The sequence below is a fragment of the Ambystoma mexicanum genome, chromosome 6p, assembly GCF_040938575.1.
Source record: "Ambystoma mexicanum isolate Mex_15411 chromosome 6p, UKY_AmexF1_1, whole genome shotgun sequence".
NCBI lineage: Eukaryota > Metazoa > Chordata > Amphibia > Caudata > Ambystomatidae > Ambystoma > Ambystoma mexicanum.
The window spans coordinates 358343366-358356891 of NC_090935.1; the positions used below are offsets into that span (position 1 = coordinate 358343366).

Below are 13526 nucleotides of genomic sequence, written 5' to 3' on the forward strand. Positions count from 1 at the left end.
GTGAGGCGCTGTAAGAGTTCTGTTGCAAGTTCAAAAGTTCAAGCTTAATAATAATGTTCATTGTCTTATTGCAGCAAGCGCTAATGCTTATGTCTTTTTCCCCTTAGGGGCCGGGGTTCGGAATGCCGGAGATATGGCGCCGACCCAAAGTGAAACGTGCAGTTCCAGTAAATGACAGGTAAGTTCTGGATGAGCATTCAGGTAATGTCTTTGCATTCGCTCATTCAATGTCTGTCTTTTTTCCCCATAGGGGCCGGGGTCCGGAATGCCAGGAAGCGGCAGGACCCGAAATGAAATGGGAATGACCCAACAGGTAAGTCTTAGAAGGAAACTGAGCCTTTCCTATTACCTTCCTTCTCTCACCTTGTTTTCTTGTCTTTTTATCTCTAGGCTCTGGGAAGTGGGTGCGGATCCGGATGATCGCTGCTGAAGATGGTGGCGCCCAGGAAAGGTGAGTGAAAAGCACCGCTGCAGCAATCGAAGCGAAATGCTTTTAAAATGATGTCTTCCCTTTCAGGATCGTGATGCAGCTTTAGCAGGTAAGGTCTTCTTTATCTCCAATTCTCTCTTATCTCCCTTTGCAGGCGACCCAGGATGCTGACAGGCGTGGCTGAAGTCCAGATGCAGGAGCTGACACGGTGAGCGTCCAGCTGCGAGGAGCAGAACAACGCGAAGTGTGAGTTGCTGATCGGGCGTGGTTTAAATAGCTTTGGAAGAAGTTCCAGGTATGTATCCTTCCACCGATCAGGTATGTATCCTTCCCCGACCACACCCAGGTGGAAAGTAGTCCCACAGGTAAAGTAGTTCCATTCAGGCCTCAAGAGGGCCTGGATGTAGCAGCATGGTCTGCCCCAGGTAAGTGCACATTAAAACACTTGAACACATGTCTAGCTTTATGAGCCTGGCGCCTAAGGCGCCAGGACTGTGTCCAAAGGGCCCCAGCTTGGGCCCGCTGGCACTTCCCTGGGGGGAATGATGCCTGCCTCTGGGGTTGCTGGGTTGGACCTGGCTCCTTGGAGGTAGGCATCATGACAGCAGTGAACCAGGTCTCGGTAAGACCGAGGACATCAAGGTCAAGTTCTTCCAGAAGGTGGCAGATGTCAGAGGAGTGTTTGACAGCAGGGTGAGGGTTGAGAGTGGCAAGATGAAGAAGGTTGCCAGCCTTGAAGACCTTACGGGTAGGGCTGCAGGGCTGAGGTAAGTCATGTGTAGGTGTAGAGGGGGTGAGAGAGGGGAGAGGGGAGGTGGTGGAAGAAGACATGGTAGCTGAGGGGCTGGGGGGACAGCAGGAGAAGGGAGGAAATTGATGAGGCGGGGGATACCCCTGTCAATGAGGCATAGGTTGGCCTGAGGGCCTTGCACCATGACAGTGCCATTTAGGTAGACATTAATGAAGACTCTGGAGGAGTCAAAGGAATCCATACGGACTTCCCAGCGGGTGCCATCATTAATGGGAGAGGAAAATAGAGGACAGAGCGTAGAGACCATATGAGAGGTCCAAAGATCAGGTAAAGGAACGACACAGAGGATGTCAGTGAGGGTTTGTCTGGCAGAAGCGCTGGAGTAGGTATCAGCGATGGGGAGACCAGGGTTGTAAGATAAGATGTCCTTTTTAAATTTCTTCTTGCCAGATTTAGTGAGAAGGGAGGGATAGTCGATAGTAAAGCAGTTAGAGTAGATGGTTGAGACCAAAAACGCCATGGTGGGTAGAGGGAGGGAGTGGTGAGAGACAGAAGCGGTATAGTCACTGGGCTATTAAGTGGAAGGGGAAGTGCAATGAAAAACACACCCGAATTTGACTTTTCAAAACACACCCAAATTTGACTTTTCAAAACATACCCAAATTTGACTTTTCAAAACATACCCAAATTTGACTTTACAAGACACTCCATGGGAGCTGTGGACAAAGGATTTAACTCTGTTAGATGTACCAAAATCCCTGAACTAGCAGGCTGGCGCGCACGTCCGTGGGACTCAAAAAGGGCATGACTTGGAGATGATGAAACTTCCAAGTGGCGCACTATGAGCTAGTGCGGTCTGTGAGATTAACACTGTTAATTGTGTGCGCTTTGCTAAGTAATGCCTTGATCTGGGACTGTGTACGTCGAGCAGCATTGTAATGGACCGCTCTAGTTTGAGAAGAAGTGCTTCTTTATTCTGGCATAATTGACTTTGCTTTGCGAGCGTGCACTGCGATAACAGACGTTAGACTCTCGAATGACACAGGCTGTTTGTGGGTCGCATCATGAGGCTCCTTCGCACTTCAGCATGGTACAATGCTCTAACTCAAGAACTTTCTAATAGCTTGACCAGAACGAATTTCGCTTTTAGAAGGCTGGGAGTGCAAGCCAAAGCCCTGGACGTGAGCGTATAATCTCACAGGCTCTGCTCGCACTTGACGCGCTAATAATTAAAGTTACTCACCGTAGTGACTAGAGTACTCATAGTCCGTAGTCCCCTTTCCTCAATCCTTGTGGGCATCCACCAACATCCCAACATAGGGACGGCACCGGAACCTTTGACAGCGAAAAATCTAGCTTACCCTTTAAATTTAGTATAGCACAAAGCCCCGAGCGTGGGAAAGCCCCCCCAGCCCCTCTAAAGCCCCACTCTCGGGCGCCTCACCTCAGTCCCCTCTTAACACATTGGACGCTTAAATACCTGGCTACACTGAATATATTTAGCCCCTGGCATACAAGCGGGGGAAGTCGGTGGGACGTATGGAGGAAAGGGGACTATGAGTACTCAAGTCACTACAGTGAGTAACTTTAATTACTCATACATCCCCCGTCCCCTTTCCTCCATCCTTGTGGGTGAATCTACCCAACAAGAACAAAGTGGAGCGGTGACAACCTGCTGTATATCTAAGAAGAAGCAAACTAGTTCTTCAGAACCGCCTGACTGAACTCTGCATCGCGCCTGGAGCTGGTATCCAGGGAATAGTGCTTACAGAAAACAGATGGAGGGCCCAAGTAGCCGCACTGCTGATGACATCCCAAGAAGCATGTCGCTGAAGAGCGACGCCATGGCCTTAGCTCTGACCGCATGGGCGTGAATCCCCTCAGGAAACAGCTTGCCCATGGCATTATACGCCTCTGAAATGGCCTGGACCATGCAACAGGCGATAGAAGCTTTGGACGCCTGGGTGCAAGGAGACATGCCCCCAAATGTGATTAACAATGCCTCAGACTTCCTGAAAGATTTTGTCCGAGAGGTGTAGAACTTGAGGACCCTCTTGTGGTAACAACAAGGGGGTCCTGGGAGTCTCTAAGCCAGACATTAGTCCTGGTTACGAGAGCCTTACCCAGAGTCTTTAGCTCACTACCTTCCAGAGGAGAAATATCCAAAACATATCAGTCTTTGTCCAGCCATGGGGCAGTCCAGCATCGAAATGCTAGGCAATTCTCCTCTGAACAAGAGTACCAACAACAACCCCAGACACGTGTTTCGGTCTGGTTGGACCACATCAGTAGGGTGGAGCTGTACCTCTCTAAGAATAGTGAGCAAGGGGTCCACGTCTGGATTCCCCTAGTAATTTAGGGTGAGACCCAAAGTTACTTAAATATGCAAATAACAAGGGGGGTTGGGGATCTTGGGAGTCTCTCTGCCAGACATTAGTCTTGTGATGCAAGGAATGCAGAGCCCTTTCAGCATCAGACTGCGGATTCAGGAGGACTGGCAAGAAGATTTCCTGATTCAAATAGAATGGTATGACCACCTTGGGCAAGAAATTAGGATGGGTGCGCAAGATTACCTTTTCACTGTGAAACGTAGTGAAGGGCTTGCATGAAGATAGAGCCTGCAGCTCGCTGACCCTGTGCGCTGAAGTAAGCGGCACCAGCAACACTGTCTTTAGTGTCACCAGCCTAATGTCCACTGAGGCCATCGGCTCAAATGGCCTGCGCTGCAACGCCGCAAGAACCACGTTGAGGTCCCAGACTAGATGAGGCCTGTGCACCGGAGAAAAACGCCTGACAACCACTTGAGGTGGGCCTTAACCACTGGTTTGGCTGCTGCAAAAACATGCTCTGGAGAATTCATATAGGCCCCAATAGCTGCCAGATCGGTGCGGCAGGTGTCGACCTGAATGCTGGAATGAGCCAGATGTGCGGAAAAGGCCAGCACGTCATCCAGGGAACAGGTCAGAGGGTCCATCCCCTTGCTGCTAGCCACGTGGCCGAATCCCATCCACTTGCTGTTGTACTGGGCCCATGTAGAGGGCCTCCTAAATGTTGTCCCAGTTGTCCTCTGAGAACCGAGCATGGTCAGTTTCAGCTGGCCAGGACCAGCACGCTCCGGGTGCTGCCAGCCCTGCTGTGTCAGGATGCCCCTGCTGGGGATCGGAAGGTGGACCGGTCCCTGGGAGCACAACTGCAGTAGATCCTAGAACAAGGCCCTCAGCGGCTAGTGCGAGGCGATCAGAATGAGGCTGCAGCCCACCTAAGTCTGGAACTTGGAGGTTCCGCTGGAGCAACGGTGGAGGATAAAATGCATAGCACCTGTGGCCATGCCAGCAGAGCTGAAACATGTCCCCCAGGCACCCCTAACACCGGACACCGGACCGCACAAAAGACAAAGCAGGGGCACTTGGAATTCAGAGTAGATGCAAACAAGTCCAGATCCAAAAACCCCCATCTCTGGAACAGGGGCAACAAGGAGTTATTGTGTAACTCCCACTCCTAGGTGTTGAACCCTAAGCGGCTGAGCTGGTCCGCTTCTGTCCCCTGGGAGGTGGACTGCTGAAATCCAAATCCCTTCCGTAAGGACCCATTCCCAGATCGCCATTGCCTCCATGCATAGTAGGGGGTGGGGGTGCCGCTCGGCTTGTTTAGGTAAAACATTGTTGTGGAGTGGTCGGTCCTGACCAAGACCGCAGTTGCCCCTGATGTGAGGAAGAAAAGCTTTGAGCACTAAACCCACCACCCTGAGTTCGAGCAGATTAATATGTAGAAGGGTCTCTAACCTGGACCATGCGCCATGAATGGAGTAGCCCTCCAGAGTATCCCCCCGAGCCCGACAAGAGGAATCCATCGTCAATACCATAGTGGGCTTCGGTCAGGTAAAGTGGGCTCCCACTGCCATGTTGCAGTCCATCAGCCACCAGCAAAGATCTGGGCGGAGGAGCAGGGGATTGGGATCCTGTCTGACTGCAACCCAGTTTCCTGGTACCAATTGGCTGCCAGGTGGAGCTGGAGGCGCCCCATCTTAAGGCTGGCAAGATGGACTGTGAGCATGCACAATGACATCAGTCCCAGAAGGTGCTGGAACCACCATGGCAATGTGGTCGAATTGGCCATACAGTGCCCTATTGCCTTGCAGAGGAACCTCTCGGGCATGGGGAACACCGGCTGCACCGCCGTGTCCCAGCACATTCCAAGGAGCACCAGATCCTGGGCAGGAGTCAGCTGCAACTTCCACCGGTTGAGGGAAAAACCCAGCTGGTGAACATTGTCCGGCAGCCGTTGGCAGGAATGCACCACCCCCTCGGGTGAGCTGGCCCTGACCAGCCAGTCGTCCAGATAATATAGGTGATGACCCTTCAGGTGGAGGAGACCAGCCACTGCATTCATCAGCTTCATGAACACGCCAGGTGCCAAATTGAGGCCAAAAGGCAGTCTTTATACTGGAAGTGGTACGCCATAATCGTGAACCGCATACATTTCCGATGTGGCTGGTAGCTGGGGACATGAAGGTACGAATCCTTGAGCTCCAGGGAACACATCGAGTCTCCTGGGCACAAAGACTCTGCTAAGTGCGTGGGTGTAAACATCTTGAAGTGTTCGAGCAGTAAAGACAGGCTGAGAAATGACAGGTCCAGACTACCCTCAGGCCAGCCTGGATGTTCTTGGGTACCACAAAAATCCTAAAGTTTAAGTCGGATCCCCTGTCTGATAGAGGAACCAGTTCCACCGCCTGCATCTCCAGAAGAGATTGAATCTTCCGTAAAAAGTCTGGGGACCCTATATGACAGAGGAGGAGAGGATGGCAAAGGAAGAGGAAGACTGAAGCCTGTGGAGAATATAAAAAGGATCTAAGGATTCACAAAATACAGCTTCCAGCTGTCCTGGAAGAGAGCCAGCCAGCCCCCTACAGGCGAGCTGTATTCCCCGACCGTGACGTCATGCATCTTGGCGTCGGAGGCAGAGCAGAGACGGAAAAACCAGCACAAAGTCCTCGGCTGCTTTGAGTCCTCTGTGCACCACAGTCCCAAAACCCCCTTGAAGCCGGTCCTGCCCGACTGAGGAGAGGACTTGTCTTGGCTTAGTCAGGATGGCCAAGGACTTGGTGGTTTGCGTGGAGATCTTCTTAATCAGCTTGTCATCGGTGGAGGAATGAAAAAGGTCTGAGCCCTCAAAGGGAGGATCCAGGATCCGTTCTTGCACATCTGACCAAAGTCTAGTGGCACGCATCCTCGCCGTTCGTCTCATCTCGACGGCCAGGCAAAGCCCTCTACTGGCTGTATCGATGCGGAAGGCCGAAGAATCCATGAGGTCCTGCGCAATTGCCCAGGCATCTACCAGGCCGGCCTGTTAGGCAGCCTGCCTCTCCAGAGGGAGACAGGTCCGATATTCCCCGAGCTCTCGCCACAGCTTCTGCTTTGCCATGGCTAGCACAGCGTCAGCATTCGTCTGTCGCAAATGCAGCCCTAAGATGCCATAGCACTGTTGAAAGGCCTATATAGATGCCGAAGACTCGTCATCATCACCCCCCTCTTTTTTCCAGATGGATGCGAGTCCGACCCTGGGATACAGGTGCCGGCTGGGTCCCCCCCTGATTACAACCCAAAGACAAATCCAAAGGCTGAGGGGGAGGCGTTGGTGGTACAGGAGGAGGAGGAGATGGGGGTTTAGTGGGATGGGGGGTCTGGATAACTTGAAGGGCCTGGTCCAGGAGGGACAGTCACCGGTAGAGCCGGAGGAACTTGCAGGGTTGGGGGGGGGGTGGGAGCCCAGAGGTGGAGGCGTAGGAGGCACAACCTGCGGGTTCACTTCCTTCACTATATCCTTGAGGAGCCCAGTCATCTGCGGGGAACGCATGAGGAGGAGGAAACGCTAGAAGAAGCGGTCCTCGCAATCTACCAGATCTCGAAGGGGCCAGCCCTCAAGAGGCCCTGGACTTTCGTTCCTGATTGCAGTGCTGCGGAGCCTGCACATTAGCCATAAGGCTATGAAGGGTAGATGTACCCCTGAGGTGACCAACCGCTTCTACCATAAAATTCACCGCCACTATCAGAAGGAGTGGGACTGAGACCTTTGTGCATGGCTCACTCAATGGGCAAGAGGAAGGGTGGGCTCCCGATTCCAGTCCAAGATGGCCATCGGTCTGGTAGGCTCAGCCACGTACTCATCCGCCATCTTGGGGCCCTGGGCTGCAGCACTCGAAGGCCCTGTGCCACGTGCAGGTTCAGTCATGGGAGGACATGCCTTGGCCCTTGAACCAAGATATTGCTAGGCTGGAATTCAATAAGTGCAAGAAGGGGACGACTAGAAAACAAGTGCTTGCTATGCTCTCATGATATGGAAAGGTCTTCATGCCAACATCAGGCTTGCTCCTTCCCTCTCATGATTCCGGAAAGATCTAAAATCCCTGCTCTTCAAGGAATACTTCACCCTCAAATGAGGATCAAAAACCAACAAGACAACCCATCCCCCAGCACAGTGTTTCCACTCAGTTTATTGTACAGCACTCTTGCTTGGTTCAAGCTATATAAATCACTTAAATACATACAATCATGCTCCGCATTACAAGATGCATTCCTTACTAAACATCTCCCAAACGCACACTTGGGAGCATGAACGTACACACACAGACAAACACAGGAAATCCGTTGTGAAAACAAGGCGTGGTGGCAACCACCTATGCAATGATAAAGGCATTGTTAATGGCAATGTTAAGGTAAGAACAATCAGTCCATTACACAACAAATTAAATCTCAACTACGCCTTACCACTACTTCACAATCCCCTCCTTAGCAAGGATGTGAGTTACCTAATACGTATAGTAAAATTGAGCCTTGGAAAGTTATGCAGCAGGAGTTGAGGTTTCATTAGAAGTGTCATTTATTATGTTTGTAGAAAACGAATACTTCATTTGTACCCTAAATTTCCAGCGTTTCTAGAATTCTTTAGAAAATTTTTGTTTTCCACATGTATAGATCTACAGACAAATTAGAAAGTAAACCTAGGATGCAATTAAAAATCATGTTAATTGGTGAACAAACAATATAGAAGTCTAAATAAAAACTGTTTACTCACATGCCACTGAAAAGAAGGCTGTAGGCATCTGTCTGGTGATGCGGAGCTAAATAATAATAGTTAAATACACGGATCCTGAAGACAGTAGAGTAAACACAGATGCTTAGGAAGAAGATTGATATGAAGCATGCAATCTAGAAGCAAAGAAAACAGGTTATTTGTAGTTAAATCCCATTTGATTAATGGTTGAGGCTGCACATTCGCAATGACACTAATCAAGCTACATAAAACCTTCTAAATTGTTGCTATGTATGGCTGGGGGCTTTGACCATGGCTTTATAATGTAATAACTATGGGCAATAATACCATTTGATAACAGGTAATGTGTCAATCAAAAGAGAAGGCATACAATCCATTCTTGTGCAAATAAAACAGTTTTCACAATAAACCAGATATGGGAGTGGAATTCAAGGTATTTATTAGAACATTTTAGAGAATTATGCATGCTACTCTGTTAGGAATGCACATCCTGCTGATCTCTGTTATTAGTTAATCTGTAACTATGTTCTTGCCATTTACATATGGTCCATTGGTTAATATATAAATATGTTCCTGCCATTCACATATGGTCCATGCACTGTCGTTCACCTCACCATGGAACTTGGAACTTGACTGAATAAAGTCATTACATTTAAACGTAACGTGTGCAGAGAATTTCTTACCGCATCAGGTGATCCTAACACCTTCCCATCACAATTGATAGATACATAAGAGAAACTAAACAAAAGATGTAGACGTTTGCAGGCTATGGAATGTTAAATCAAAACCACCATTGGGATGCTGGACCTCTTCTGGTGAGATTGCAAGATTGGTATCCTGTAGATAGAGGCTGAACAACCAATGCTGGCAGCAGAATTGAGAGAAACTGTGAATATGAAAAGACTTGCAGTTTTTTAATATCGTGTAACAAAAGACTTGCAGTGTACAGTTGGATTACCCATGATGATGTAAAGAAAAGGGAAGAGTCCATGGTTAAATGTGTCCAATCTGTGGATCCAGAGGGATTGTTTTTTCCAGGAGATGCCTTTGTACATTGGGGCCCCTTTTCACTCTTTCCAGTATCCACCAGGATAATTCACCTGGTGACTTACTCCAGGAACAGTCATAACAAAACACACCCATGCGGTTCGCTTAATCCCACATTCTGTTTTCACAGGGGGATTGCCACGTCAAACGATCCGCCTACCAGGCATCGCCGTCCCCTACTCGCACAGAACGTCTCAAGGAACTTGGGTAACATTACAACCCTTGAGGCACTTGTAGATAGACAGCCCAGACTCTATATTCCCTCTTCTTTTCATCATCACGGGTGATCCAACAAGCTTAAAATCCACCTCCATATTCCTTACCTTCAGAACACAGGCAATCCTTCACCCTTAGTGACCCAGTGCCAATATGGATGGGCATACCACCTTCTTCCAGGTGTTTACCTGTGGGCTGTATACTTTAAGAGTGCTGGAACGTACTTACCTGGTTAGGGAACAACTTCTTAAGTTAGAGGTAACTTACTTATAAAGCACATTTGTGTTACATCGTTAAACCATGTTTTCTCTTCCTACTTTACTTGCTACAGTTTTTATTATTACACTGTGTTTATGTGGAAAGTACGGTATAGTACTGCATAGAAACACTTGAGTACAGGTGTGTTACAAATGTCTTATATCACATCATAGTCCCCTTTGAGGCTACTTATTGTGTGTACATACATGTATTACAGGTTCCGCTGTAGCAACTCTGTAATTATGGTCAAGTTGCACTTCCCAGAGGAAGAGCAGTTTTTGGGTGGCTTATATCTTTGGCACCTTTCAACAAACTTGGGCGAAATCTTCAAAAGTATAGACCTGACTCTGCATGTTTTGCAAAGTTTGGTGCAGTTTTGTCAAGGGAGGAAAAAGTTATAAGGGGATGGGGATTCCCAAAACCTTTGAAATTCGGATCGATATGAATGAAAAAAATGAGCTTGCAGCTAAGGCCCATATCGCTGCATGGATTTGCACCAAACTTGCATGAGGAGCAGCAGCCTGGTCCCAAAAGCATGATTTTGCAAATTTGGCGTTATTCCATCGAGTAGGTTTTTAGAAAATGCCCAAAATGTAGGTAAAAATAAATAGTGATATATCTGTCCAGTCCGCATACTCACTTTCTGGTTCGGTGTCCGAGGACACCTCTGAGCCAATCAGGTAGCCGTGTGATATTTGTGGACATCGTACACGGCCAAAGAATGGTCAATTAAAAACGTTTTGAAACAGATGCCATGTTGATTTGCGAACTGCGTCAGTAGTCCGCGAACATTGTGATAAATATATTCAAAAAGACATTACACTTGTCTACCAACTGAAACCCTCTCTAGGGAGGCGAGGATAAGGATGGGATGGCATGGCATATTCCAGAAAAAGCCCAAACTCTGGTGTTTTTCTCTCTCAGATATTCGTGGACATTACTGTGATGTTTACAAACTTGGCGAATGTTCGAGGACTTCCATGCATATGTGTGCAATAAAGGATTTGTGAAGAGCAGTTATTAGGCGACTTATAACTTTGGTGGTTTTCCCTATGTCGTGTGGCGAGGAAGCCGATACCTCCCAGGGCTATCTTAGTTGCCAATTTTTCGAGTATCAACCACTGGTTCGGTGCTTCACCTGCAGACCATTGCAGCATAGGAGCTATCTGTGCTGCCCACAAATATCTACGGAGGTCCGGAACCCCCAATCCCCCTACGACCTGCGGTTTAAATAATACTTTCTTGGGAACTCTCGGTTCCCCCCCCCGATGAAATTCATCACCTCTTTCTGTAGTGCTTGGATGGCTGGGTTTGGGATTCGTATTGGAAGAGCACCGACTACATATAAGAATTTAGGAAGTAGGGTCATCTTAACTGCTGTAATGCGTGCTAACCAGGACAGTTCCTGCCAACGTTTTAATTCTTTCGCCAATGTTTTCAGGAGGTCTGGGATATTAGCTCTGTATAACCTGTCATATTTGGGGGTCAGTTGAATTCCAAGATATTTAACTGCCTTGTGTTCCCATTTCAGGGGGTATAGGTTTTCCCAAATCGGGATTTGCTCCGGCCTCTCTGTAATATTAAGAGCTTTAGATTTGGGATAGTTAATGTGGAACCCAGACACATTGGCAAATTTCTTCAGTAGGTGTATGGCTGCTGGTAGAGAATTTGCGGTATGTTTTAAGAACAAGAGAATGTCATCTGCGTAAAGTGCCACCTTCTGCGGACCTATATTGCCCACTTCAACCCCTTGGATATCTGGATGGCTACGAAATTGGCGTGCAAACGGCTCCATAGCCATAGCAAAGACCAGGGGCGATAATGGGCATCCCTGTCTCATGCCTCTCTGGATGGGGATGCTCCCTGTGAGTTTTCCATTAATCAATAGCTTAGTGGATGGGTCAGTGAAATTGGCCATTACCATGTGGATAAAGAGTGGGCCACACCCGAACTTTTCAAGAGTCAGGCGTAGGAAGCCCCAGTGTAAACTATCAAAAGCTCTGGAGGCGTCCATGGCTGCCACTGATAATTTCTGACCTGTCCTCCGTCCCCAGTCGATGACATTTATGGCCCTGTGGATATTATCGTATTTGTGTCGTCCCCTCACAAACCCAGCTTGATCTGAGTGAATTATTTCGGGTAATATCATTGCCAGTCTCCAGGCCAATATCATGGAATATATCTTTGCATCTCCATTTAGTAAAGAGATCGGACGGTAGCTAGCACAGTCCAATGGGTCACTTTCTGGTTTCAACAATAATACTGTGGTTGCTGGTCTCATATCTCCAGATGTGTGCCCCTTTTAAATAGGCAGGTAAGAGGGCCTATCAGTGTGGTTCTAAAGGTTTTATAGTATGCATTGCTGAGGCCATGTGGGCCTGGTGTTTTATGCCCTTTCAGTGCTCTTATAGTGTCCCCCACCTCTTCCTCCGTTATGGGGCCTTCCAATTGCTGCCTATCCATCTCACTTATCTGTGGTAAGTCTATCTGGTCTAGGAATGCAATCTGCTCTTCCTCCTTTAAGTTTTCTTTCTTTAAGTTATTGGTGTAATATGAGATCAGAACCTCCTCCCCTCACTACCTCCCCGTGGCCATTACGAATTTGAGTTATTCGATTCCTAAGGGTCTGGTGTCTCAATTTGGCAGCAAGAAACTGATTAGCTTTGCCCCCGTGTATGTAATAAAATTGATTAGTTTGTACCAGAAGGCGTGCTGCGTCATCTGCTAGGTGAGTTTCTAAGGCCGCTCTGTGAACCTTTGTCCTTGTAGACCACCTCTGCCTCATGTATCTTGGCTTCCATGTTGTGCCTTACCCTCTCCCGGCTTTTAATGTAATTCGAGGTTTGTGCAATGAATTACCCCCTTATTACCACCTTGCGGGCATCCCAAATGGTTGACCAATCCATCCCCGGGGTCTTGTTTTCCTAGAAATAGTTCTGCAGGGTTTGTTTAATATTTGTCCGGACCAGTTGGTCCTTCAATATTACCTCATTCAGTCGCCAGGGTTTGTGAGACCGTTGTTGTGAGCAAGCCAATTCTACGTTCAGGAGTACCGGGGCATGGTCTGAGAGGCAACACCACCCAATTTCTAAGCCTGTGACTTGTGGGACAACTGTTTCGGAGATAAGTATCATATCGATACGGGAGTAACCCCTGTGTACCGCTGAGTAGTGGGTATATGCCCTCTTCTGTGGGTTAAAGAAACGCCAGGATTCTAAAAGGTGCAGTTCTCTCAGAAATTTCACCAGGGCTTGTCTAAATGTGTGATCACTAGGGGTAGCCGGTAGAGTCTTATCCATTGTTGCATCCATCACCCCATTAAAGTCACCCCCGATCAAAATTTTTCCTATTCCCCATTGTGCAATTTTGGGCAGCAAGTCAAGTATAAAGTGGTCTTGTTTTATATTGGGGGCATAGATCGAGATCAAAGTCACCAGCTGGCCCATCAGTTTCCCCCCCCAACATCAGGAAACGCCCATCTGGGTCTTGTTTAACAAATCCTCTCTCAAATTTTACATTTTTTGCTATTAAAATGCCCACTCCCCGCTTTTTAGTTCCACTAGAAGCTAGATATTGTATAGGGAAGGCTCTGTGTCTCAGCCTCAGCTCATCTTCAGGAAGCAGATGTGTCTCCTGCAACCATACCACCGAGGCATATCTAACGGCCTGGTCAGCATGGACTTCCGCTTAATTGGGGAGTTGAGCCCCTGAACATTCAGCGACACAAGTGTTAATTCAACCATTATCGTATATTAGCCCTTAGACCCTTTC

At 48.2% G+C, this 13526-nt stretch overlaps 1 protein-coding gene across 1 annotated transcript in view; it reads right to left on the bottom strand.

The window, feature by feature from the left end:
• The window catches only part of LMBRD2 (LMBR1 domain containing 2), a 1998085-nt gene that overhangs the window by 754431 nt on the left and 1230128 nt on the right, over nucleotides 1-13526 (bottom strand). Inside the window, exon 11 of the mRNA XM_069627129.1 lies at nucleotides 8256-8389. Within this exon, the coding sequence (XP_069483230.1) occupies nucleotides 8256-8389 (134 nt within the window). The remainder of the gene's footprint in view (nucleotides 1-8255; nucleotides 8390-13526) is intronic.